The following is a 24,379-nucleotide window of genomic DNA, read 5'->3' on the forward strand; positions in this document are numbered from 1 at the left end:
AAAGTATTGTACCAGAGCCATGGAGACAGAAAGCCACGCCATTGTTACACGCTGGCACCGTCTCGTTATGTGAAGTAATTGAAACCTGTGGGAACAATATATGATTTAAAGCAGACAGTGAGGTTCTTTTCTTAAACAACAATAGCATTGTTTTTCTATGGTCCTGATCTTGCTCATGGGAGCAAACTTCTCTAGGAAAGCAGTTTGTGAAATTTTTGGTTGCTGATTTTTACTGACCAATATTGACTTTTCAGAAGGTTGTAGAATTGGACCCTCTTTCAATAAAAATGTCTTCAATGGGATGTTTATGATTTGCATATCTGCACACACAAACAGACACAGACACACACATGGGTCTCCAATGTTCCATGGATGTTTAAGATCAATAGCCCAATTGACAGTAAAGAGATGTGCCCTGAATTACACTGTAGGGTGGGTGCATGTTTCTCTAGTGGGGTTTGCTGGGATAGAGGGATACTGAAAAAATTGCTCCCTGCTTTGTGTTAGGCTGATGTCCTAAAGCATGAACTAACAGTTGAAAAATTATAAGTGCATTTTAGTATTACACACCCCAGAAGCGCCCAGTAGGTACCAAGGAATTTCTTTGCCATAATTTAGAGGTTTGCAGATCAGATGAACAAATGACAACCGATCTTGATTTACTTGGAAAAATGAGTCATATCACTTATTATTAACTATTAAAGTAATTTAAACCCTTTTGAGAATAGATCTAACGCTGCAATGCTTTGAAGGTTTGATATGTCTTGTAATCCATAGATTATTAAAGTTAATTTCTCTGCTGAGATCCTACTTTCAGTAAAAAATGCATGCACGCTAAAATGGTGTTGGTTTTTTTGTTTGTCTCCCTCTTTTTTATAACAAAGATGTACTTTAATTGGCTTTCTATTTATACTGCACTCAATGAAGGTATGGAGGCTGCAAGTGGGAGAAACCTTCCACAATTCTGGCTCGCAAAGCATACAGAAAAGCACACCATTCATCCACAAGTACACCCAAACCTTTCATTTGAGTTGGGTTGTGCTTGTGGGTGCGTGGAGTTCTTTTCTCTCTATTTGTTCTCCATGTATAATTTAGACTACATTTTGCTTTAGAGACCCTTAACGGATAAGGAAAAGAAGGCAATAACAATATGTTGATTTATATCACCGTGAAACATTTTTCCCCCATACTTCAAAGTAATTTTAATTGAATTTAATCCTCTTGACTTTCATTTACTTATAAATGAGTTTTAGTTGTAATGTTAGAATGAAACAGAATTTAGCAGTTAACAGGTTTTTAGTGTTTTTGATTATAGATTATTATATAATGTTTCTTGGGCTAGAAAATACTGAATGCTAAATACTGTCCCGTATTAGATCATTTTAAAACCTTCCACTCTTCTACAAGTAGGAGATGGCATAACAATTTAGGTTAAAGTACAGTTCATTTAAAGAGGTAAAAATGTTTGAGGAAATGATTAAGAGTTCTGCAAATCATTTACCAGTTTATGTCCACAATCAAGAATATATCTAAGCAGAAAATTAAAAAAACTAAAACAAACAAGAATCTCTTCCAAAGGAACTATGCCATGTATAATCCCATCAGTTGTGTGCTCTCATTTATCATTTTTTAGCTCTTCATTCATAGATCATAGGACACTAAGAGCCCAATTCATTAAAAATTGAATACTCTATTTAAGCTGGATGTTCTTATACTTGGAGAAAAAGCATGGAACCGTTTTTTTCTCTGAAAGTCACAATTTGCCATTCAATATACCCTTGTTTCTCTCAGCTTCTAACTGGACAGCACTCCTCAGTTAATTGCTACACAACTTCAGAGCTTCATAATTGAATGTGCAAAAGAAATTTCAAATGAAAAAATGTCTGTTACGTTCTTTGAAAATTACAGAATCATCCCCACCTGCCTGTAACGTGCACACACACATGTATCCCCTTCTGCTCCCCCAGCTTTAAAACTCAGTTTAGCAGTCACAATAGACTTGAACTCATCTTGAAGCCCACCAGTCAGCCTCCTAATCAGTGACATTGTATTAACGTTATTGGGTGCTGTATTTGCAATTCCTACAGGATTTTCCAACGCCTGTTTGTGGAAGTCTCTCCTGCACATCTAGATCACTCGTTAGAAAACACGTTGGTTCACAGAACAACTTCCAAGTCCCAAGCAGCCGTGACACAGCCTGGTACTCTCAGCAGCGTCGGCTTTGAAGACGATGCTTTGAAACAGAAAGTTTGGAAGCACCAGATGATCTAGTCTGCTAATGAATGAGATCATCATAATGAGGATCTAGTCTGCTAATGAATAAGCTGGGTGTGCAGGATGGGCAGGAGCAGCAAACAAGCGTTTTCTGGGTTTCTGAAGAGATGGGGATGTCTTTGAAGCATTTAGTAGGAGACTTTCCTTCTCTTTGGCAGAAGCATAGTCAGCTGTGTGATAAACAAACAAAACAGTACCTGTCATTTTAAAATATGCCTGCATTCCCTAAGAATATTAGCTACCATTATTCAGATTTATGCCTTATATAGTTACAAATCTAATGTGTAGCTAATTTCAAGTTAGCACATCTATATATGCATTTCTTGCTGGGGTCTTCTGCCATCCATACCACTACACACAAGCCTAAATTTGAAAAGTATACGCTGACCTGTCTTCATTGGAGTGGAGAGCAGAGAGGTTCCTTGAGACAACTCAGAAAGTGCAAACCACCCCTCTCACAAAACATATTGCTTATGTACCGTTTGTTTTTCTGACACAGAAATCACTTATTCAGTAAGCTGTTATTGAAATGTATTTATGCTTATCAAGATAACATGGTAACTTCCACTCATAAAGTCTGAAACCCTCCTGCCCACTAGAGAATTTCAGAACTTTATTCATGTGTACTCTGCAGACATAACACCTTTACTGACCCTGTTAATGACCTATTGCCAGCTAAGCTTACACAGTATAAGGAGTTATGTTTTCCAGGGAAAAGCCCATTAAAGCCAAAAGAAACTGCCTGTCTGCATTTGCATCCACTGTTATGGAAGAGTACAAGATGGAAGACAGACTAAAGGGAGAAGCAGAAGTTATTAAAGGTGTACATATAGCGAGCACCATGCCACACTCTCAATTCCTATAACCACTGTATCCTGCTATACAATAACATCCCATTTCCTATTCAAAGTAATCACTGATGAGGGCAAATCCTGAATTTTTAATGGTGGCTGCCGTAGGCAGCACAACACTCTAAATGAGAAAAAAAATAAAAGGACCTGGTCCTAAGAGATATATCTGTCTATAGACTTTGCTTAAGAAAATTAAATGGGGCAAATAAAGTACTTAAACACAAAGTTTGCAGGAAATTCTCATTAAATGCCTTGTTCTAAATAGACAAGTGTGGATTGACTGAAGTTTTTCCTCAAAGGAACAATTTTCTATTCATTCCAAATGCTATGGAGTCACGAGTGTAAGTAGTTCTCTTCCATCAGCAGCAGCCACCTCTGTCTGATGGACAGACTCCTGGTTTCGTGCAGCAGGAGATGTCTGTGGGACAATCAGACACACAAAAGTGGACAGAACACAGTCTCCCTGTGTGTATGCCTCTTCAGAAGGTGAGAGAAATGGTTAAGGAAAGCTCTCTGCAAGAGAGGGTTTCAAAATTTTGCTGTCAGTATTTTTCCATTTCTCCTGGCTGATGTACAGTAGTGGCTCAGCCTGCTCGGTGGCTGCTATGCCATAGCATGCCTCGGAACATACCCTAATCCTTTCAAGTACTGTCAGTACCAGCTATGGATTCAGTAAGTGCAAGATGGGTTAAAGGAACAAAGCAATCTGGTTTTCACTTATTTTTTTGTTCAAGTTTTTTCCTAAGAGTACACAAGAATTGGAAGTGGCCCCTTTTTCTTGTACATACAGATGCTCGTTTCTAATTACCACAGTTCAGACTGTGACCTGAGAACTGAACTGCAGCAAGAGCTGCAGTCTCATTCTCTTGTTCTCCAAGGTTGTGCCACTGATTCTGGAAGTGGGAAAGGCACAGTTTAGCTTTTGTCAGACAGAGTGAGCAAAGTATTTCAAGCTTTATTTTACACAGTCTACTGCTCCTCAATTTCCAGGGTCAGTTCCAGAAGTTGGGTGTTACTGTAGGTCAAAACCAGAAATTATGACTGAAGAAATGTGTGATTCTCTGCACGGAAGGAAGAGGTGTTCAGGGAAGGCAGGTACCCGCACTGGTGTGGATGCAGACACTCGAGGGAGCTAAGATAGCATCACTGCCTGCAACCCTGGGGAGAACCTGCCCCAAACAAAGCGTACTCCAGTTGGAAGAAGGGCTCTGTTTGCCACCCTTTGGAGGCACTGTGGCTCCCGGGCTGCAGCCACCCCAAAAGGGCGTGGCTATGAGGAGCCATTCCCAATTTAAGGTGTCAGTGGGCAATGCAGGAGCGCAGCCTCCCAGGACACGCACCTGCCCACCGCCTCCTCCGGCAGCAGGGCCGGCTGCTGCGATAAAGCCTTTTAGCACTTCGTAAAGCGGCCCTTAGCAGGCCACAAAGTTTACTCATTTCCATATGAGCTGTAAACGGCAGGACGGGAAAGTCTGTGCTTTACAGAGAGGGAGAAGGAAAGGGTTCACATGCTTTTTCAGAAGGCCACAGATTAAAGGGGAGAGTGGGTCTCCCCGGCAGACACAGCCCTGTGGTGGGCTGGGAGGAGACAGGAGATGTGAAACCTGGCCAGCACCAAACTTCATCTGCAGCAAACCCCGTGAAGCAGATGATAAAGCAGCTGACTTTACTGACATACAGAGGCAGACTAGAATGACAATACCTGCTGCTTTCAATGATCTACTGATATATCCAGTTAATAAAATCATGAATACTAATTATTATTAATACAAATGAAGGAACCTCCACAAACACTGAGGCTAAAACATGTTGCAGAAAACACAATACAACTGATCCGAGAAAGGTCAGAATATCAGCAATTACAGACTGGTTAGACAAAACACCTTTATCCAGTGATTTATATTTTTTATGAATCAACCAAACTCACTATTAGTTGTGTGTTAAATGAGGTTAAGATTACTATTACCATGGAAAGTCAAAGAATTTCATTCAGTACTGTCTCAGCAGACAGAATACAGCTCAGAATATGAAAGCTGAGAAAGTCTGGTGTTGTACAATGCTATAGTAAAAATATAATTGAACTGTGGCTGGCAAAATCTCAATGCTAAATGGGATATCAGCACAATGCAGGACTATCAGCATATGGTATTCCATATTCTTGACCTATGTAATAGCTGCCTGTTCTACAGCCCTTGATAGCCAGAGACCTCAGAATGGGTTTGTACTCTTTTACTTCACCATAAACATAAAAACATTAAAACTAAAATGTGAGAACGGCCTGCACCTGACTTTATCATGTGCTAATACACCATGTTAATGAGCTATACTAGTAATATTGAAAATACAATAGCATCTTAATGCGATATTGATAAAAGACTGACATTCTTGCTCATTCTGTCTCACTTGCAACAGTGCCTGGCAAATTATAGCTGCAGTTTCATGATCATAAACTTAGAGGAAACATGTTCAGGGTCTGTCAACAGTTGAAAATAGTATTCGCCATACATTTGTATCTATCTTCTTCATAAAATGTTTAATGCACTGTGTTTTGCAGCATAGTTTATATTGCATGTGACCAATATATGGAACTCTTTCCATGTAATGCGAGATCATGTAATAGCCATAGTAAACCAAATGTGCAATAATATTTATATACATCTGCTTTACATATAGGGTAGCAGCATGCACAAGCACAAGATTCAGCCATGTGTATATAGAGCAGTGCAACATTAACTCTTAAAAGCCTTGAAATAACTTACTCTTTTGCTTTTGTTTGTGGAAATGGGAGTTAGGTGAAGCTTGCAAGCCCCTCTCATGAGGAAAGTGGGATGGAGAGGCAGCCAGTCTTTTAATGTTCCTACACTGAACACCCGAGTATTTCCCCTATTCTAACTCTATTACTATAGTACGAGCATGACAATATACTTATAAACATAGAGCCCATTTCAGTCATCAGTTTATCAAAGTTCTGTTTGATTTATAAATAAAACACTATGAGAAATTATTCCATAAGATTAGGAAGCAAATTCAGCCTCTGTGTAATTCAACAGACTTTAAAGGATTGCTCCAGAGAAGAATTTGGTTCTCCCCATCTAATGTATTCAAGAAGGAGTTTCGAGAAAAAACGATTTTTTTTAACAAGAGTTTTACAGATGTCTGCTAAAACCTTAATAGAAGCTTTGAGCCAGAGACTCCTATAATTCAACCCCTGAACTTTTGAACAACAATTTTATTTAGAAAGTTGATTTATTCATAAGTAAATAGGATACAGTGTGGATGAAGTACAAGGGATCAGGAGGCAGTTATTAGATTTATAAGTACAAAAGCCTCACTGTTGCAGACAGTGGAGGCTCAGCAGTTACTGTACCTTTCAAAACTAATATGTAACCATATCTGTTTTAAAAGAGTGATTCATATTACTCCGAATGCATGAGAAACTCTTTCTCATCCCCACCACAGGAAACTTGAGTCTGATTTTAATGAGCTTCAATTGGAATGTGGCCTTTGAAAAGTAGTGCATTTGAAAAGATGGAACATTAAATTTTGTAATGATGTAAAACATCTTCAATTTTTGACAGGACAATGGTGCTTATTGTGCTTTATGGGCCCAGTGGTGATTCAAAGGTCACTTTGTATATGACTCCACAGACAGGGGCAGCAGTGAATGAAAATTAGGTTACATGTGATCAGCTTTATTATTAATCAGATGAAAATGGATTTTTAACATTTTTCTAATGAGCAACAGAGAAAGAAGAAAATACCATGAATAAAACTACAAGAGGGAACAGCAAGACCAAAATGCACAATGTGCATAACCAAACTAATGTGTATTAAATCTGAAATCCTTAAATACTGTCTCAAGAAATAAAATGCAGCTGCATATTTTTGTGTCATAAATATATAGAAAACTGCTGAAATACCTACTGTAATTTACTATCTCTGTCCTTTGTTTATAACTAACTAATGAACTGATTTCTTCGTACAGTATATTATAGCAGCACCAGATAGCAGTGCTATGGTTAAGGTTGTGTCAGCGTTTCCATTATAAATCCTGTTTTTCAGGGGTTTATAACTCAGCTGTGAAAATGCAGCCCAGGCTAAAACTTGGCGTACAAGGTCTCTGCCAGGAAGCACATTTATTTTACAAATTTCCCCAAAATACCGCTTGGAATATTCTGGTATTATATGAACATAAATTACAGAAATACAGTACAAGTTTACTAGATTAGAACACTGCATTTGCTTAACTATAGAAATAGGTTTGATTTAAAAAAAAAAAAATCTTGTCCTTTTATAAAATGACAGGCTAACACCCCTTTGCTCTTGAAAGAGCAAAAAATTAATATTTCTAAATCCTTCAAAAAATTGCTTCTAAGCAGAGTACTGTTTTTTCATGCCCTGGAATATTTTCATGCTAAATAAAACACAGTGCTACAGAATTAGATTGTTGAACATTTACCATGGGGTCCACAAGCTGCGAGTGAACTTGCATTAAACCTCACATTAATAAAGCGCTTGATCACAAGAAGCCTGTGTGTCTAGCTCTCTGTTTGGCTCAGCCAAATGCCATTTGGCTATCAAAGACCTGTTTTGATTAGCAACTAGTGCCAAGAAGCAGGGAGAGGAGTGGCTTGCAGAAACTAGAAACGCTTCTTTTCGCAGTTAATCACCCAAAGAGGAGCAGGAGAAAACACAGAAGAGCTACAGCTCAGAAGCAAATCCAAAATCAGCCCCAGGGACAACAAAACCTACCACAGGTGCCCATCCTGCCAGTCACCAGGGCTGCCAAGCTCTGCTGTGGAAAGCTCACGGCCGGAGATGGAGCTACCTGACCTGGAGCCCCTCAGTTTCCAGCTTCGGAGGAACACTGTCATTAACGTGCCTCAAAGGAATCGTGGAGAAAGAATGTGACGGCCAAGTCAAAACAGCAAAAACCACTGGTCACCACAAGGGATGGTGTTATAGGAGGGCTGGCAGTATTTTCTGTATTTCAAACAGATTTACTGGGATATAATTGTGTGAGTGGAAGGGGGGCAGCAGACAGTGGGGTAAAGAGCACTGCACTCTCCCTGCCTGTTCCCTCACACAGCACACACTCCCAGGCTTGGCACGGGGGGAGTGGACCTTTCCTCCTGTCCCATTTGTGCCCAGCCTGACCTGAGGTTTTCAACACCAGCTTTTTCTAAGAGCCCCCCATGATTCCATCCAAGGATGCCTGCTGCATCCCAAGCAGAGCTGCTATCCCCACCCACACAGCATTAGAACACAGAGCAGATGCCATTCAATCTTTTTCATGCTGCCTCCTCTGTCCAAATCTTTATGTCTGCAGGTAAGCTGTAGCCCCAAGCTGAGGAGCAATGTCAGAGGCGCAGCAGAACTCAGGCAGTGCTGAGTGTGAGCTGGTCCAAGCACAAAACCAGCATGCCACAAACCACTGCAGCACACCAGCCACTCTCGGGGCCCAAGGACCACAACCACACCACCTCCAGGCATCACAGGGCAGCTCCCTCCCACAGCCACTCCTCTCTGATGAATGCCTGAACTGCAGGGATAGTTTCTTGCAGAGCCTTCCTATATCCCTGTGCATCCACACAAGATCATCCACAGCCTTGGCCTAAGGCTGCTGAAACAAAACCACTCAAGCTCCAGCACAATCATCACAGATATTCCAGTCCCATCTGCCATGGGAAGTACATGAGAGAAAAATCACTGTGGCACATTCAGGACTGCTTATGTTAAACAATAACAAGGAGAGAAGCGTGTGAGAGCTGTAGCTCACACAGGGTCATGTGTCACCCCTCCAGAGCAGGGAGCAAGCAGGTCCTTCCCCAGCCCCACGAGCCCCTGTGACACAGACAGATGCTCTGCTGCAGCTGCAGAGCTGCACTGCCCACACAAAAAGCAAGTCCCCAGCAGAAGCAGGAACATTTGACCAACTGGTGGCTGAAGACACAGCGGTTGCCAACAAGAAAGACAGACCAAATGTTATTGACAGCAGAGGGTTGGAGGGGAAACCACGGAAATTCCCTGCGTCAAGGCTGCATGGCACTAACATTACCCACTACAAAGCCAAGAGAGGGGCTGCACCAACCTAAAATACATATTCTGTTAAATAAGGATGCAAAATGGATCTTTAATTTCTCTCTGGGTCAGTTTCTGATGAGTGTCTATTCTGTTGGCAATGATGTCTGACTAGCCCAGGCTGCAATATTAATGTATGTTTCTTTAAGAAAATACATAGCATTTGCAATGAAATATAGAGGACATGCCATAGTGTTTCTAATTATTAAGCTAAATAGCCATGTAAAATGAGTAGAGCATATTGGCACCGATTCCTGCTGTACTGAGGCTCCTTTGTGAAATTAGTTAATTAGTATCCCCCCATCCCAAACTTCGCTTGAATAAATTTGTGGTTAGCACAAGTATGAAGAATTTTGCTTTTCTTGGATAATTTTTTCTCTCTTCCCCCTTTTTCAAAGGAAAATTCCCCATCTATTGGGATAGCAGTGTTCACTTTGGATAAAGATGACTGGCTGAAGAAGTCCCATTAGCAAAAATGAATTTTGTGTTGCAAAACAGCTGCCCATACCCTCTCTGAAAGTAATAGTCCATCACAGCATACGGGGAACCAACAGATTCTGCAGACTGTTATAAACTTGTTAATTCTTTAATAAATTAGCCACAAAAAATGTGTTAATTAACTAGTAAAAATGCTTAGGAATTCTGTGAGAAAAAAAAATCATATAGACTAGAAAAGTGCATGCTGAATGATATGTAAAAAATACAGGTTTTTAACTCAATTTCTGAGACTTTTACAACAAAGTACAGAGAAAGACAGATTAAATGATGTTCTGACTGCATACACTGAATAAGCCCAAAGGGAACCTCTGTATATAGTTATCAGTGGCACTGAAATCTGCTTAGGAAAGCAACAAGTCTTTTGTTCTGTTGACAACAGTTATTACAATTAATTCATTTTGTGATTGGTATTTGCACTGAGTGACAAGGTGTTATTTTACCTCAGTAAAAGTTAAAATGGTAATACCTACATGTGAAATAACACTGAGTTTGCTATCACTCACTCAAGAAAAGAAAAGACTCCCTTCAGAAATGCCTGCTCAGCCACCACTCCTGCAAACCTGAAGTGTTAGCATCAGGCTTCTCCTGTTCTTATTTCCCCAGATTTGCTTTTTTTTGCTCTTCTAAAAGTTTCTTTGGAAGGAAAAAAAAAAGTTGTCTACTTTTTGCTGGGAGATAGAACAAAGCATAAGTGAGCAGAACAAAGGGCCTCACTGCATCTGGGGTGAGATCCTGGCTGTAGATGCAGGATCTGCAGATGCAGGCTGCCTGCCCAGAGTGCCACTGCCAAGGGCAGGAGACACAGCATCCCCCAGGCTGAGTCCCACCAGCCCGACTGCAGCACGAGCTGGCACAGCCAGGGGTGGTTCCTGGCGTTGGGGAGGTGAGGGGGACACAACGACAGACTCCCTCTAATCAGGGTAGGAGAGAGCCCAAGAATGAGCAGTGCCAGGGTGCTCTCCATGCCATGAGAGCCATGAGAAGGAGTGTCCTTCCTCTCTGAGACTGCAGTGCCCTGTGCTGGTGGGATGCTCTTTGACCCCTCTGACAACAGCGGACTTGCTGCCGTCCTGCTCCTTGCAGGGACACAGGAGGCATCAAGCCCTGAGCAGTCCCAGGTGGGAAGAGGAGGGTCTGCTGTCGCCAGAGGCAGGGCAAGGTGCCAGGCAGATGCTGGTGCTGCGTGAGCTGTGGAGCTCAAAGCAAAAGCTGCGAGGCTTTGGGGCCACTTCGGATGCTGCTGAGACCTGCCCACCCCACGTGCCACAAGGAGGGATCTGTGCAGAGGCTGAGGGAAACCTGCAGAGCTGCACAGCACCACCAGGGAAGCTGAGACCCATTGCAGGTACCAATCTCAGACCCCACACCTGGATCCAGCCTGTCTATGGAATACCTGTACATGTCAGTAGAGGGAGGGGGCCCCTTAGCAGACCCTCAGCTGCCCACTTTTAGCACAAGAAAAACAAAACAAGGAGCAAGGAGAGTTAGATAACAGACATTTTGCCTTTTGGAGCGGGATCCAGCAAACCAAGGAAAGTTTGCAGCACTAGCAAAAGGCAAATAACCCATTAGCTATGGATATTTCAGCACGTCTCTACTTTTATTATAAGTTAGCCTCTCTAAACCATTGACTTAACAGAGAATCATTATAAATCCCCATTTTGAATTTTTTTATTAGCAGTATTTATCACCTTCTCAAAATCAATCCTATATTTTTAAATTAAAACAAATGACTACTTGTACTGCAATCAATATGAGTACATTTCCCTTTTTTAAAAGGAGAAAAAAATGGAATACAAAGAAAGTCCTCCTTTGGCTGCATCAATCCAATTTCAATATAATTCAATATTTAATAAATATAATCCTCCATGTCTGTGCAGGGAAACATCATAAAAAATGCAAAAGGTTTCCTGGTCTCAAATAACTTGTATGAAACAAAGTGTTTCCTTATTCCTTCCATAAATACTGCAGTCTTAGTGTTTTGTTCTTCCTGCTTACAGAGTTTGCTCTGATTATGTATGAAAGGTGGTTTACATATTTCATGATTAAAAATCCAAAATGCTACCTACCATCTCCAAAAAAAATTATCATTTTTATCTCTTTGTATTTCTTTGACTTGTCATTTTTAAAAGGGAAAAAAAAAAAAAGAAAAACCTTATATAATACCTAATTTGTACATCTGTGGTTTCCCTCTGACTTGTGTAGGCACCATATGCTTTTAATTATCATAATAGCCTTAAAGAACCTGTTCAGTGGGAAACACATATGATCCTTTTATTACTGGTTTGTAATTTAAACAGTTTTAACAGAAAAGGTCTGGCTATAAGGGACTGAGAAGCACAAAGGTCTAAAAACCCTGTTATTGACCTCTGAAAGCATGAGTTCAGATCCCACCCACCGAGGTGGGACCTGGCTCTCCCGCCTCTGACAGAGGTAATCAGTCGCATGTGAAACGGCTCTTCGGGACCTTAAAAGACATAATCTCCAATCTCAAATGACTCCACGTTTCAGTCAACCCCTGACACAATGAGACCGGGCTCTATAAACATTATTGGGCGCCCGATCTGTGCTTTCTTCTGCCTGGCAAGAGCTCACGGAGCGATGGTGCTGTAGGAGAAGCCCTGAGAATGCCAGAAGCCCAGAATTTCAGCAATTCTCATTAGTCATTGCCCTTTCAAATTCCCAGTTTTGTCCTTTATGCAAACGCAAGACTGGTGAGCACGCCAGTATCCCAGTCATTCCGAGGTAGGAATTAAATTTAACAAGTTCAATTCACTCCTGATTCTGGACATCTAAACACATAATCAGCCAGATAATGTTATTAATTACCATTCAAGTGACAACCTTTGACACTGGCATGCTCCCACACCCTCCCTACTCCAACAACTCAAACAGAAAATCATTGGCATGAAAACCCACAGTCTTACGAACCAAAATTGCAAATAACAGGCACTGAACATACAACGGGGAGTGAGCAAAATCCCCCTTTTCAGAGAGAAAGCAGAGGCTCACACAACAACTCAGTCACTTGACCCAATATGAAATTCTGCACATCTTCATCCCCAAACAGATAATTTTCACCCCAAACAAAGATCTGTGGGGAAAGACAGTGGGGAAGGGAGCCTGGCTAAAATTATACTGAGGCTGGAAGTCGTTACGGCTCCATCTCGGGAGATGGATGGTGTCCTCATTAGAACGAAGCTTTATTTAGATGGACAGACAGAATCCTTATTAGAACATTAGGCTGAAAAGTTTAAATGTCAGGAAATACAAAATTAGGATTCTGCAAATAAATGCTGACTTGGAGAAAAAAAAACTTAGAGCTCCCTGTGCAGATCCCACTGGAGATACTTAGGAAAAATGCAATCACTCGGGAATGGCAATCTCCTGTGCCAATCTAACCCTTCAAAGGTTATTCTTGGAACTGTTTCATAAAAGCCAGAGGAGATCCCTCTTCTTGGGCAAAGTGGTTTCCACTTGTGATCTGACACTATCAGCTCCATCCCTGGCAGCATACTGAGCCCAGAGGGAAGGGGGGAACTCGGGAGCTGCCACTTCCCACCACACATTTTAGGGTCCAGAGAAGGACATGCTGATGTTGGAATCCCATTTCCATCTGCAGAGACCCCAAAACCTGTGAATCAGCCATTCTTTGCCCTTCCCTGTCTCATTTCCCACTCCCAGGCCCTCTGCTTTCTCCGGGGAAACTCAGGTATTTTGCAGTGATGGAAACACAGCTTAATTAACTTGCATACAAAAAAGATGGTCAGTTTTCTGTTTTACCTGAAAGCTAATGGATCTTGGGATACCAGACGTGGATGCTCAAAATCCCCTCTGGAGCCTTTCTGGTGATTTGTCGTCTCTTGGTTGCCTTTGGTGCACACGGATCTCTGCCGAGGTAATATGTGAGCTATTGCACACTAAAAGCAGATTTTTGAGAGAGGAAGTGCGTGCACACACATACACCCAACACCCACCCAGGCACCCTCCACCCCCTCATCCTGCACCTTGCTCCAATTATCCAATTATCCAATCCCGAGGAGGATCTTCTCATCTCCCCGGCTTCCATGGGTCAGGTAGCAAAGGCAAGGCAGGATTTGCTCCTGAGAGAGCTTTGCATGGAGTGATCCTTATCCCTCATCCCAGGGTCATGGGAAAGGGCTGTGGGTGCTGCTGTCCCCCATGCTTTGCTGGGACAGACCCAGATATGCTGATGGAAGAGCCATCTCCATCAGCCTCCCTAAGCTCCCTATTCTTTCCATATGCAGCAGTTCCCTCATGGCAGAGGGTCACCCACCTGCATGTCTTGGGCCTGTCCCCTTGGCCAGGGTCTAGGCCTCCACACTCAACTTTCTAATTGGGGCAGAAGGGGATGCTTATGGAAATAGATTTTCTGCTGGAAAATGTAAAAAAAAATAAAATAAAATCTTGCATTTGATCTTCTAAATAAAGATTTTTGTCTTTGTATATTTGGGGATATTTTTTTTTCCCCAGTATGAATCCGATGAAAATTTAGTTTTCCTTTCCCACAGCCTCACCCATAAATCATCAGGATGCAGTTTTCTGGTGAAAGAAAAGTGCTCAGTGCTTAGCTTACAGCACGGGGAGAAAGGCAGGGACCATCCTGGTTGCAATCACACAACCAGAGGACGATCACTGAGCAGGCAAGCCCAACCCTTACACAGATAGGTTTGTGTACCTCTCACACCACCTGCTAAGGAAGTGACTCTGCCAGACCCCAGCAAAGGAGGGAGCACTGCCTCGCCTTTGGAAAGACACACAGGATCCATCCATCCATCTGCTGAACGATGTCTGCCACCACCAAGTACAGTCAGCCCAGAGACCCTTCATGCTACAGGTCTCCAGCAAAGCATTTCCACCTTGTCCTTTTCTTCTCCCATACATGTACGAACACAGTTCTACCTTAAGAGAAATCCCAGCTCTGGGCCTGAGAAAACTCTTTCTTTTTCTCTTTAAGGACCCTCCTTTCACAGTAAGGATCCTCCAAATTTCCAAAAAGTGGATAACAACAATACCACTGTGATCCCATCTGCACACAGCAATGGCACTGTAATGCATAGAGAATAAACCACCAAATTCCCACAGACAGCATCTGTCTTACTACAAACAATGGACCATTATCTTGTAAATAATTCTGATTAAGCTGCAGCATTTTCCCCAAACAAACAGTAGGGGAGCAGAGGGTGAGGATTTTTCTAGTGGGAGTGCCGGTTTTCTCCTTCCCCAGCACTGACACTCAGTTTTTTATTCAACTGATTGGCCCCATCCCCTCCCTGCTCTGTCCCCCATGGCTTGGTTTTCATCTTCTGACCTTATCCTGCTGTCAATCATTTTGGCAACTAAGGAGGGAGCCAACATGTTAATGGGATTCCCACCTCTATCCTTTGGGAAAGCTTTTCTGATTTGTTTTTTTCTTTTTTACCCCAATGTACAGTTATTCAATGATTAGTGAATAAATCCCTGAACCCTCCCATTATTAAACGGTTCTCCTGCCAGGGGATGGAGAAATCAGCCACGCCACTGGGTGTGTGTTGGTGCTGGTCAGAGTTTGGGGATGTCTGGTTGTGCTGGTGATGTGTCACAGTGCATTTAGCATCTGGATGAACATGGCATGGCAGCAGACTTTGCGGGGCAAAAGCTGCCACCCTCTTCAGGCTCTCAGCAGGGAGAGCAGAGCCCGCAGTGCCAGCAGTGGAGAGCAGGGCAGGGGGCTCTCCAGGCACAGCTGGTGGGGCCCCAGCACCCCCAGGAGCACTGCACTCCTCTGCACTCCTGGCAGTTGAACCATCAACAGGTTTTCCAGGATAATCTGAAAGGATTTCAGAGAAAACCAAGCACATCGACTGATACAGGGTTAGATGTGCAGAGGGAAACAAACAAAACACAATTAGGGCTAAGGCAGCCTTTCTCCTAAGGTTCCCAAACTGATCTATGTGGTGGCTGAGAACTGAGGAGAGCCCCCAAAAAATCCTGAATTACATCTTTAACCTGTTCATCTCAATGCACAAACCTTTTCTTGTATGTCTCTCTTGATAAATGTCACATCTCAGTATGTCTGAAGTGTTGGTTTTCCTTCCCTTCATCCTCTTAACTTGCCTTGTTATACATGTGAGCTGTTTGGGATCAAACACACTTCCTGGCTTGAATAAAAAAATAAATAATTCAGAGCAGCAAGGACTAATCTAGGATGTGAACATTGAAAAGCAGGCAATAATAATTTTTACTTTCAGTTGTGAACTGAATTCAACGCCATTCAAAAAAAAAATCACAAACACCAGTTCAGCTACTGGACCAGTGAGTGTGAGCAGCAACACCAGGATGTGCTGAGCACCATGAGGACTGGTCACTGAGCATCACACTGACCCTGATAAGGAGGGACAGACTGTGGCAGAGAGTGTGGCAGGACCTCAGTCTTACCAAGGACCTGCTCACATGGGCACAGGACAGGAGGATCTGCAGGCTGGCAGTAGGCTGGGGAGTGAGCAGCTCACCAGACACATTGCTGAGCCATCACCTGCACCATGGCCATCACCCATCAGCTCAACCCAGCTCCATAGAGCCCTGAGATAAACATTCATGGATTTGGTGAAAAGACATTATGGCCAAAGCATGGCAAAGATGCTGCAGAGAGCCCCAAGCACCAATCTTGGGTAGAGACAGGGGCTAAGACAGGTTTTGATATTGGGTTCAGGCTCACTCACGCTGCTGGGGCATGGGAGGGATGTACACACCCAACATGTATTTGCAATGTGTGTTTATTTTCATCAATAAATTTTTATAGCTTGCTGGAGTTAGAGAAGGAAGCATTTGTACACTGAGGGCTTATATAATGTTCTTCATCTTCAAAGTGCTTTACAAACATTAATTAATTCATTTATCCTCACAGCACTCCTACCAGGGAGATAAGTACTATTATTTTCCATTTCATAATGGAGAATCCAAAGCAGAAAACTTATTTTTTTCCACGGTCAGTGAGTGAATCACAGGTAGACCGGCAGGAGGAGTGAGGATTGCCAGCTTCTAAATGGAATCCCACCCCTCCCCAAATCTTTTTTAAACAACTCTTGTTCTGCCAGAGTCATGGCACATATCGGGATATGCCTTAGGTTTTTCCTTCAGTAAGAGATAATTAAGGAACAATTCCCTCTCTGATCCCCAGCATGGCATGCTATTTTCTACCCCACTGTTGCTCTGCAGCTGAACAATGGCTGTTCTATGCAGGGAACTGCGCTACAGACGCCCCGGATCAGAGGAGATCGGCTTAAAGAAACTGGCTGGGCCTGCGTCTCTCTCCACGGACAATGGGGCGGGTGAGGCGGCTTGGGTGCAAATGCCTGACGTGGGGGGGGCTTCAAGAACACCTGTTTGTAAATGGCAATGCTCTGGGCAGGGGCCTCTGCTAGCTGAAGTCACTCACATCCAGCACACCTATCTAGAAGTTTCATGTAGTAGGAAAATTGCTGTGGTTTCCAGTATTTGGTCTCAGTTTTAAGCGCAGTCTTTTCACATTGGCGTGGGAGGGATGCACAGTGCTCGTAGTTCACCTCTGTGGTGCTGCTGTTAATAAACCTCTTTTCTGTCTGCTCCTTGCCAGCAAATGTGTGGCTGCTCCAAATGGCAATAACAATTACTGTGAGCTTGGGAGGCTCGATTTCAAGGCATCTCAAAAGACAGAACTGTGAGCGGGTCTTCCAAGGAAGTGTTCAGATCAAGGAATTTAAAGCAACACTGGGGATGACAAACTGGGAAAAAAATTTATAATTTGTGAGAAAGACACCTGTTACAATCCTTGTTAGAGAAGACCTTGGTCACCCTGATTTTTTTTCCCACTAGTTTATGTTTTCACAATAATAAAAATGCATAAAGCCCAAACTTTCTAGGTAATTTCCTAGCTCAAAAAAGATACATTCATTAGCAAAGTACGCCATGGTTTATGCAGAAGACATGACCACGTCCTGCTGGGGAAAGGCCTGTACCTAGATGTTTCTTCAGAACAATCAGAACAATTGTTTAGTGATAAATGTTTTTTGCATATGACTCATCAACCCTTGAAAACAGGATTTCTTATATAATACAAGTGCTGACACAGCCTTCACTTCAGTAGTATGACTGCAGCTGTATAATTACAACTTTAGATTTGATGTTATGGACCTTAGGTTATGCCATTCAGACAAATGCTCCATTGTATTACGGAGATATTTTTTCCTTAGTCATATTGCCCACAGGACAATAAGGACTATATTCACAGCTCACTGCATAGAAGTTTAGGCATGTAACAGCCAGCGGTATTACACAAAATGAGATTATACCCTATGGGGGTTAAATGGATTCATAATTGCCACTTTTTGTCTTTTTTTTTTTTTCATTTTTGCTCCTAGTTGATACTTTTTTGGAAGTGCTCTCCAAATAAAAGGAAGAACAATCTCACACTGAGTCTGGATAAATGTTACAGTTGTCTCACAAATGCTGTATTATTTCTAGCCCTTCCAAAATAATATAATTGTCCTACTGCTGAACTACAGATTTTTCTCAGTATGACACAGAACACTAAAATGTCAGGTCCTGACTCATAGTGTTTTGGTGGAATAAATAAAAAGTACCAATATGCTATTCAGAACTGACAGCATTAATGAAGATGTGACACCAGGAGCCCTAGTCATGTTTTCCTTTGGCTCCCGTTGTGTGCTCGGCGGTGCACCGAAAAATGGGCCACCTGTTATGGGCCCCATCCTGGAAACACTTACCACAGACCTGGGTGATAGCACCGGGACTGGCACGGCTCGTTGCTCGTTATCCTACGCTGGCTTTGCCTCGGGAGAATGGCACATGGGGCTGAGGAGGGAGCCTAGTCCCAGGGTGGTTATCGCACGTTCTTTCCGTGAGAGTTCAGGACTATCTGCAGTATCGAGGGCTGTGACTTCACGTAAGGCTGGGCAAGATTAACCAAGAGAGATCACTCCCAGGCTGTATGCTCTTGTATTTCTCCACTAGGATAGACGCTGAATCCCCATTGCTGGCTAAGGCTGTATTTCCAGCTGTAGGGGCTGGACACAAGTATTTAGCTCACCCTGGCCAAGCACCCAGGCACTAATACTTACACACTTAATCCACCCACATTGCTCATTTTCAACCCAGTGGCAGCCACAAAAATTGCTGTTGGATTTTAATAGTGACAGAGGAGAAGCAGGTCCGCCATTCCCAGGACATTTTCTCTGCCAGTGGAAACAAGTCTAATGCCCCCTGATATACCTGCCTAATAATACTTGGCACCATTCTAACACCTCAAAACATGGCATTTTTAATAAATAGCATTTACAAGGCCAACAAGAAGCTTTGCAGAGTTTGCCTCTCAAAGCATCAAGCAACTGTGGAATGCATGAGTGGTCTTTGGTCTACAAAAAGGCACAACAGTTTCTCAGAGAGTTTTTTTGAATGAATTAACAAAATGACTCAAAACTGCACTAATGGTTAACAGCTTTTTTTTATTAGCAACACTGAGATAAGTTATTGAAGCATTTTAGTATTGTTTTACATTCCATTCAGAAGTGACCTAACTTGTAACTCCATATACATTTAAAGATATAGTTTGACACTTATTCAGAAAGCAACAATTATTAAAACTTACATACCTTCATTACCAGGAAACCTTAATATATTTTCTAATTACTTCCAACAATACTCTATTCCAAAGCACATGATAACCCACTAGAAGTTTACACATTTCACTTCAATCACAGGTTTTAAATTGTGGATGTCAGAGTGCTGTTCATTGAATTTTACTGTCTTTCTTGGTTAATATTGGAAAACCTGGCACAATATATTAAGCTAGAAATATTGCTTAAAGAATATGAAAAAAGATAACTACAGTATTTTTTCCTGCTAAAGCATTACAAAATACAGGACCATTAAAAACTCAAATAGAAATGACAATAAATAACCTTAAAAATGTTAAGAGAATTTTCACTCATACTAAAGTCCATTCCCTAAGCTTGCCAAACACATAAATAACAGAACATATTCAGGACCTCTATTTTTGTACTATTATGATGGTTTGTTATATATTGTGGATGTATTGTGTATACATATATTAATGCTTACACTTAAGGTATATATTTTTTTTCTTTGCTGAAACAATTAATAAGCCTCAGGTAATTATTTATCCCTGGCACTACAGGTATCTAGATGGGTGGGAGCAAACCTCAGAAATTCCAGATATGCAATACTGAGCATAACAAGATCATCTCTGCATAAAGATATCCTAAGTTCCTTAGATTACAAAGATGAATTTGGTTATTTATTTCTGAAAGCCTGTAACATAAAATTATAATTGCTGTCAAATTAATTGTTTAAAATTGGCCTCATAATAGGTATTAATCGTACACTTAGTTTTGACTTACAAGAATGTCTAAATTGCTCATGTTTATGAGTAGTTAAAGGAAATACTATATCTCAGACACAAGAATGTATATTCCTGAACCAAAACACAAACCAGAGCATTGTCTCACTTTGGAAAGACCTGGAAACATCTCTATGCCTTGGCCTAATCCTAAATTATAATTTAAATTTGACCTGGATATGACAAAAAAAATAAGAATATATTGTTTAGGAGATGAAACTTAGAGTAAAATCATAGAGCTCTAAGCTTACATCATTATTTTGTCTCTGCAAAGAAAAGAAAAGCCTTTCTGTGCTAGGGATTTGCCTTGGTGCGGCTGGCCACTGATGTCTGAAATCAAGGCACATACCAAGGCCTCCTTTTGCAAACACAATCCCCCTTTCAGATCTGGTGCTGGGAGGGACTGAATGCCTCCAGTCTCACTGGGAATAGAAGGTACTCAGCACTTAGCTGTATCAGATATTTTAGGGGTTAATTTCCAGAAACATAAATGGAATGGGAATGTCACACCACAATATGAAAAACGGTAAGAACTTAAAGTTTTCAACAGTAAACAAAATGGTGATACCAAACTTATCACCTGACTGATTTCTGATACAACAAAATACAATCAAATTAAATTACATGAATATAAGCAATGAAATTTAAAGTCAAATAAACATAGGACCTGATTCTGCAATCCTTAGTCATGTAAGTAGTCCTACTCATCGAGAATGAGGGATGCAAGATTGGGCCCTTAGCTTCTGCTTAGGAAGTCAATGTTGATTCAGACAGTATCTTTTCTAGCCAAAAATATGCAGCAAAAGGAAAGTAACATAAACAAGGCTAAATGTCAACAGTGTTTGCAGACTTACAGACACCATCCATTTGTTTGTACTGAAATGACTAGCGAACCATTTGGCAAATACAATGCTATTCACAGACCAGCCCTTTTATCCAGCAACACAAACTTCACTGGATCACTGGCATTCCCAGTTAATTAAAAAAAGGAAGTAAGCCATATGAGTTTGGTTTGATATTGCCATGCAAATGGCACTGCGGCATCCAGAAGTGTGTCTGAAACCCGGGCGGGGGCCGAGGTGCTGATCTCCGGTTCAGCAGAACAGTTCGTACTCTAAAAGCAGGCCTTGGACCTCCTAACTGAAACTAAGAAACCTCTTCAAAAGCACGATAATGGGGTAAAGAAAAGTCTGCTGTAAAACTTCCATATCATTTCATTCTGCCTTGAAGGAAAAGAATAGTCTGGTTACTCCTCCAACTGCAGATCAGTACAAAGAGTTACTTAAATGCATTTCACACTTTAAATGGGCAGGAGTACTACAATTTGCTGCAGCAGAATGACCTTCCATTGCCTTGTAGATGTCCTAGAGCTTCAATATATCAGGCCTTTTGCTTCTTAATACAGATTTTATAATTTAAAAGAGCTGCAATAAGGATTCAAGTGAAGCCACCACAAACAATTAAAAATCTTTTCCCGTGTTTCACATGTTGGTGGTAGCTCTGAAGGGGTTAGCATTATGATCTTTTTGGTTTTGACACCTGTGGCAATAAGCAATTTACAACAACTAAATTCACTATTTAAACATTGGGGTAGAGCACTATAATTATGTGACAATAAAGCTGTAATAATCTGCCACAATCGATCTTCCCCTTGCCCAGCCCTCTTGTCTGCGCTGCAGTTCCACATTTAGAAGGTATTTCAGAAAGTTACAATGCTGAACATTTTAATAATTCTGTGCAATGCCGAACACTTTCTGCTGCAAAGGCAACTGAAAGTGCTCAGACCTTTGCAGGATCAGAACTCCAAAGCTGCTCCTATGCATCAGAGGGGCCCTGCCCTGTTTTCATACAGTGAAAGAAGTGATAATGGGGTGGAGCCTGTGCAGGAGAAAACAGCACTAATTGCAGAGGAAAGCAAGCATGAATGGAAGCAAATTAGATTTACAGAGACAACATGGAACTAATACTTTTGGACATCATTAAGTGTGGGTTCAATAGCACTAACCCATTAAGCAGCCAGCTAACGCCCAGGACTATCTCTGGCCAATAGTTCCGTAGCCCACCAGCTCTTCCTGGAAAGCCTGAGTACTTCTCAAGGGGAAAATGTAAGTAGGGAAACTTTACCATCTTTGTGACAAAGCAGAAAAATTTAAAGGGGAGGAGAGAGAAAGGAAAGGGTCTTGTCATAAAGGGTCATGTGCAAAAAAACCACGTTAATTAATGACTTGGAAGAGAAGGCAGAATATGATTGTGACACAATTACACGTATGTGGGAAATCAAGCAGAAAAAGAGATGAGCATAAATAGAAAGGAAAACAGATCTTCCAAAACTTAAACACAAAGTAAGTCTAGAACTTCCAAGCTTAACTTATCAAATCAGCAAGGGCTGTGAAAGCAGAGTAGACAGGTGTTCAAGACAACTACCGAGCCATCACCTGGATATCCCATCCACGGTGGGCTACTGGCTGCCAAGCAGCAAGGAAAGGCACGGCATCTCCTTAGAAACTGTGTGGTAGCAAAGATTAAAAAGATCAACTCCTAGGTATAGTCACTTGAGACTCCAAACCCAAGCACAGTTCAGGAGTAACTCTAGAATCATTAATGCTCTTTTTTTCTTTCTTTCTGTTTGTTCCTATTCTGTTCCTATTTTGTAATATTCACAAATATTACAAAAATTTGTGATTCTTCTCAGTAGCATTTTGACATGAAAATTTCTTTATTATGCAGTAATTATGGTTCTTCCTAATTGTGTCTTTCATTCCTACAGCCTGAAGCGTGATAGGAGCATAAATGAATTATGTGTACATCATCAATCTCTCTCATTCAACATGTAGGGAAACTGAGGACTGCTTCCCTATGTGTGGGAAACAGTAAGTTAATTTCCCCTAGAAATTAAACCCTTTTTGTACCAAGATTTGTACTTAAAAACTAACCCACTATCTTAAGGTAAAATCTGCCATCTAAAAATGATCCACATGGATCACTGAAAATCCCAGCTTGTTTTTAGGCAGCCAGAAATTTAACTCAATTAGCGTGGCCAGTCAAAAGATGCAATCTCAGCTCACTGAAGCCGAAATATTTTATTTCAATTTTATTTCCTCTGTATTCCGACTGTCTGAATGTGCAAGGGCTTTTATCAAATGTATCAGTGTTCTCTCTTGAGATGTCAACAACATGCACTTCACTGGCTGTAAAAGGAATGGCAAATGCTCCCCCAATACAAAGGAACACAAGAATCATGCCCTGGAATTGGATGCTGGAGGTGGGTCTCAAGTTTTCTGATCTGCCAGGCAGTAGAGGGGACAAAGGGACCATGACTTTGGTCATGAGCTTCGTGCAGAAGGGAAGGCAGGCTAATAAATGAACAGGGTGCTCCTGATCGCTAATCGGCAAGCGCAGAACCATCAGGTGAGATTCCCTGCACTAACATGCACAGATGGAGTGTGATTTCACAGTATAAAATGTCACTGAGAAAATGAAAACTCCCCAAAAACACTGCTTTCACGTGGGTGGTGTCCAAGCCAACCAAACAAAAAAAGAACTAGTGACATGGGGCTTGTTTATACTCATCCACTTTTGCTGTGAGATATAGAGAAAAATGAAATAATGCTTTTAAGTGGTCAACCTTAATACTTATATCCTGCAAACACTCAATAGAATGTCAGTAAAGAATTTTGAAAAAGCTATTTTTGGAGGGGGGAGAAAGAAGAACTCACACTGCATTTTTGATTAAAAAATGGCTTAAAAAGTAGAACAGAGAAGCTTCTGTTGTTTCTTTTTTTCCTTCATACTTCAAGTCAAATCCATTATCACTGGGCAGAGCTTGTGAAAGGGATATGGTCTTTAAAATCATATAAACTCAAGCCATCATAAAATGTCTGTTGAATTGATTGGAAGATGAAACAAAAAACTAATGGAAGTAACATGACCTCATTTCAATAATAATATTAGAGGGCTTTTTCTGTTGTTGTTTTAAAAATCCTATGTCTGGGAAAAAGCATAAAGATATTTCATACAAAGCAACTAATCTTAGTTTTTCAATTTTTTTACTCATCTGTTTAGAGACTAATTTCTCTGCTGTATTTTTTTCCTTTTTGGTAACTGATAGTACTCCACAAATAGAGAGGATTTTACCTGCTGCAAATTAAATAATCTACTAACAATTTTCAGTGCTGATTTTGAAGAATCTGGAAATATTTCCAACTACCTAAATTGGTTCTTATAGCACTGAGACACAGAAGTTTACAAGTAAGGCCAT

The 24,379-nt window shown here is 41.3% G+C and overlaps 1 protein-coding gene across 7 annotated transcripts in view; it reads right to left on the reverse strand.

Annotated features, from left to right (window-relative positions):
• ZNF536 (zinc finger protein 536) overlaps positions 1 to 24,379 on the reverse strand; it is a 344,256-nt gene that overhangs the window by 91,298 nt on the left and 228,579 nt on the right. The window contains exon 9 of one of the 7 annotated variants that reach the window (XM_017828824.1): positions 19,188 to 21,340. The exons of 5 other annotated variants lie outside the window; for them this stretch is intronic. In XM_017828824.1, the coding sequence (XP_017684313.1) occupies positions 21,336 to 21,340 (5 nt within the window). In that variant the 3' untranslated portion in view covers positions 19,188 to 21,335. Of the gene's footprint in view, positions 1 to 19,187; positions 21,345 to 24,379 lie in introns of those variants that run through there. One more of the 7 variants, XM_017828823.1, reaches the window with a different exon arrangement.

The sequence above is a fragment of the Lepidothrix coronata genome, unplaced genomic scaffold (assembly GCF_001604755.1).
Source record: "Lepidothrix coronata isolate B3197 unplaced genomic scaffold, Lepidothrix_coronata-1.0 Scaffold153, whole genome shotgun sequence".
Classification (NCBI taxonomy): Eukaryota; Metazoa; Chordata; class Aves; order Passeriformes; family Pipridae; genus Lepidothrix; species Lepidothrix coronata.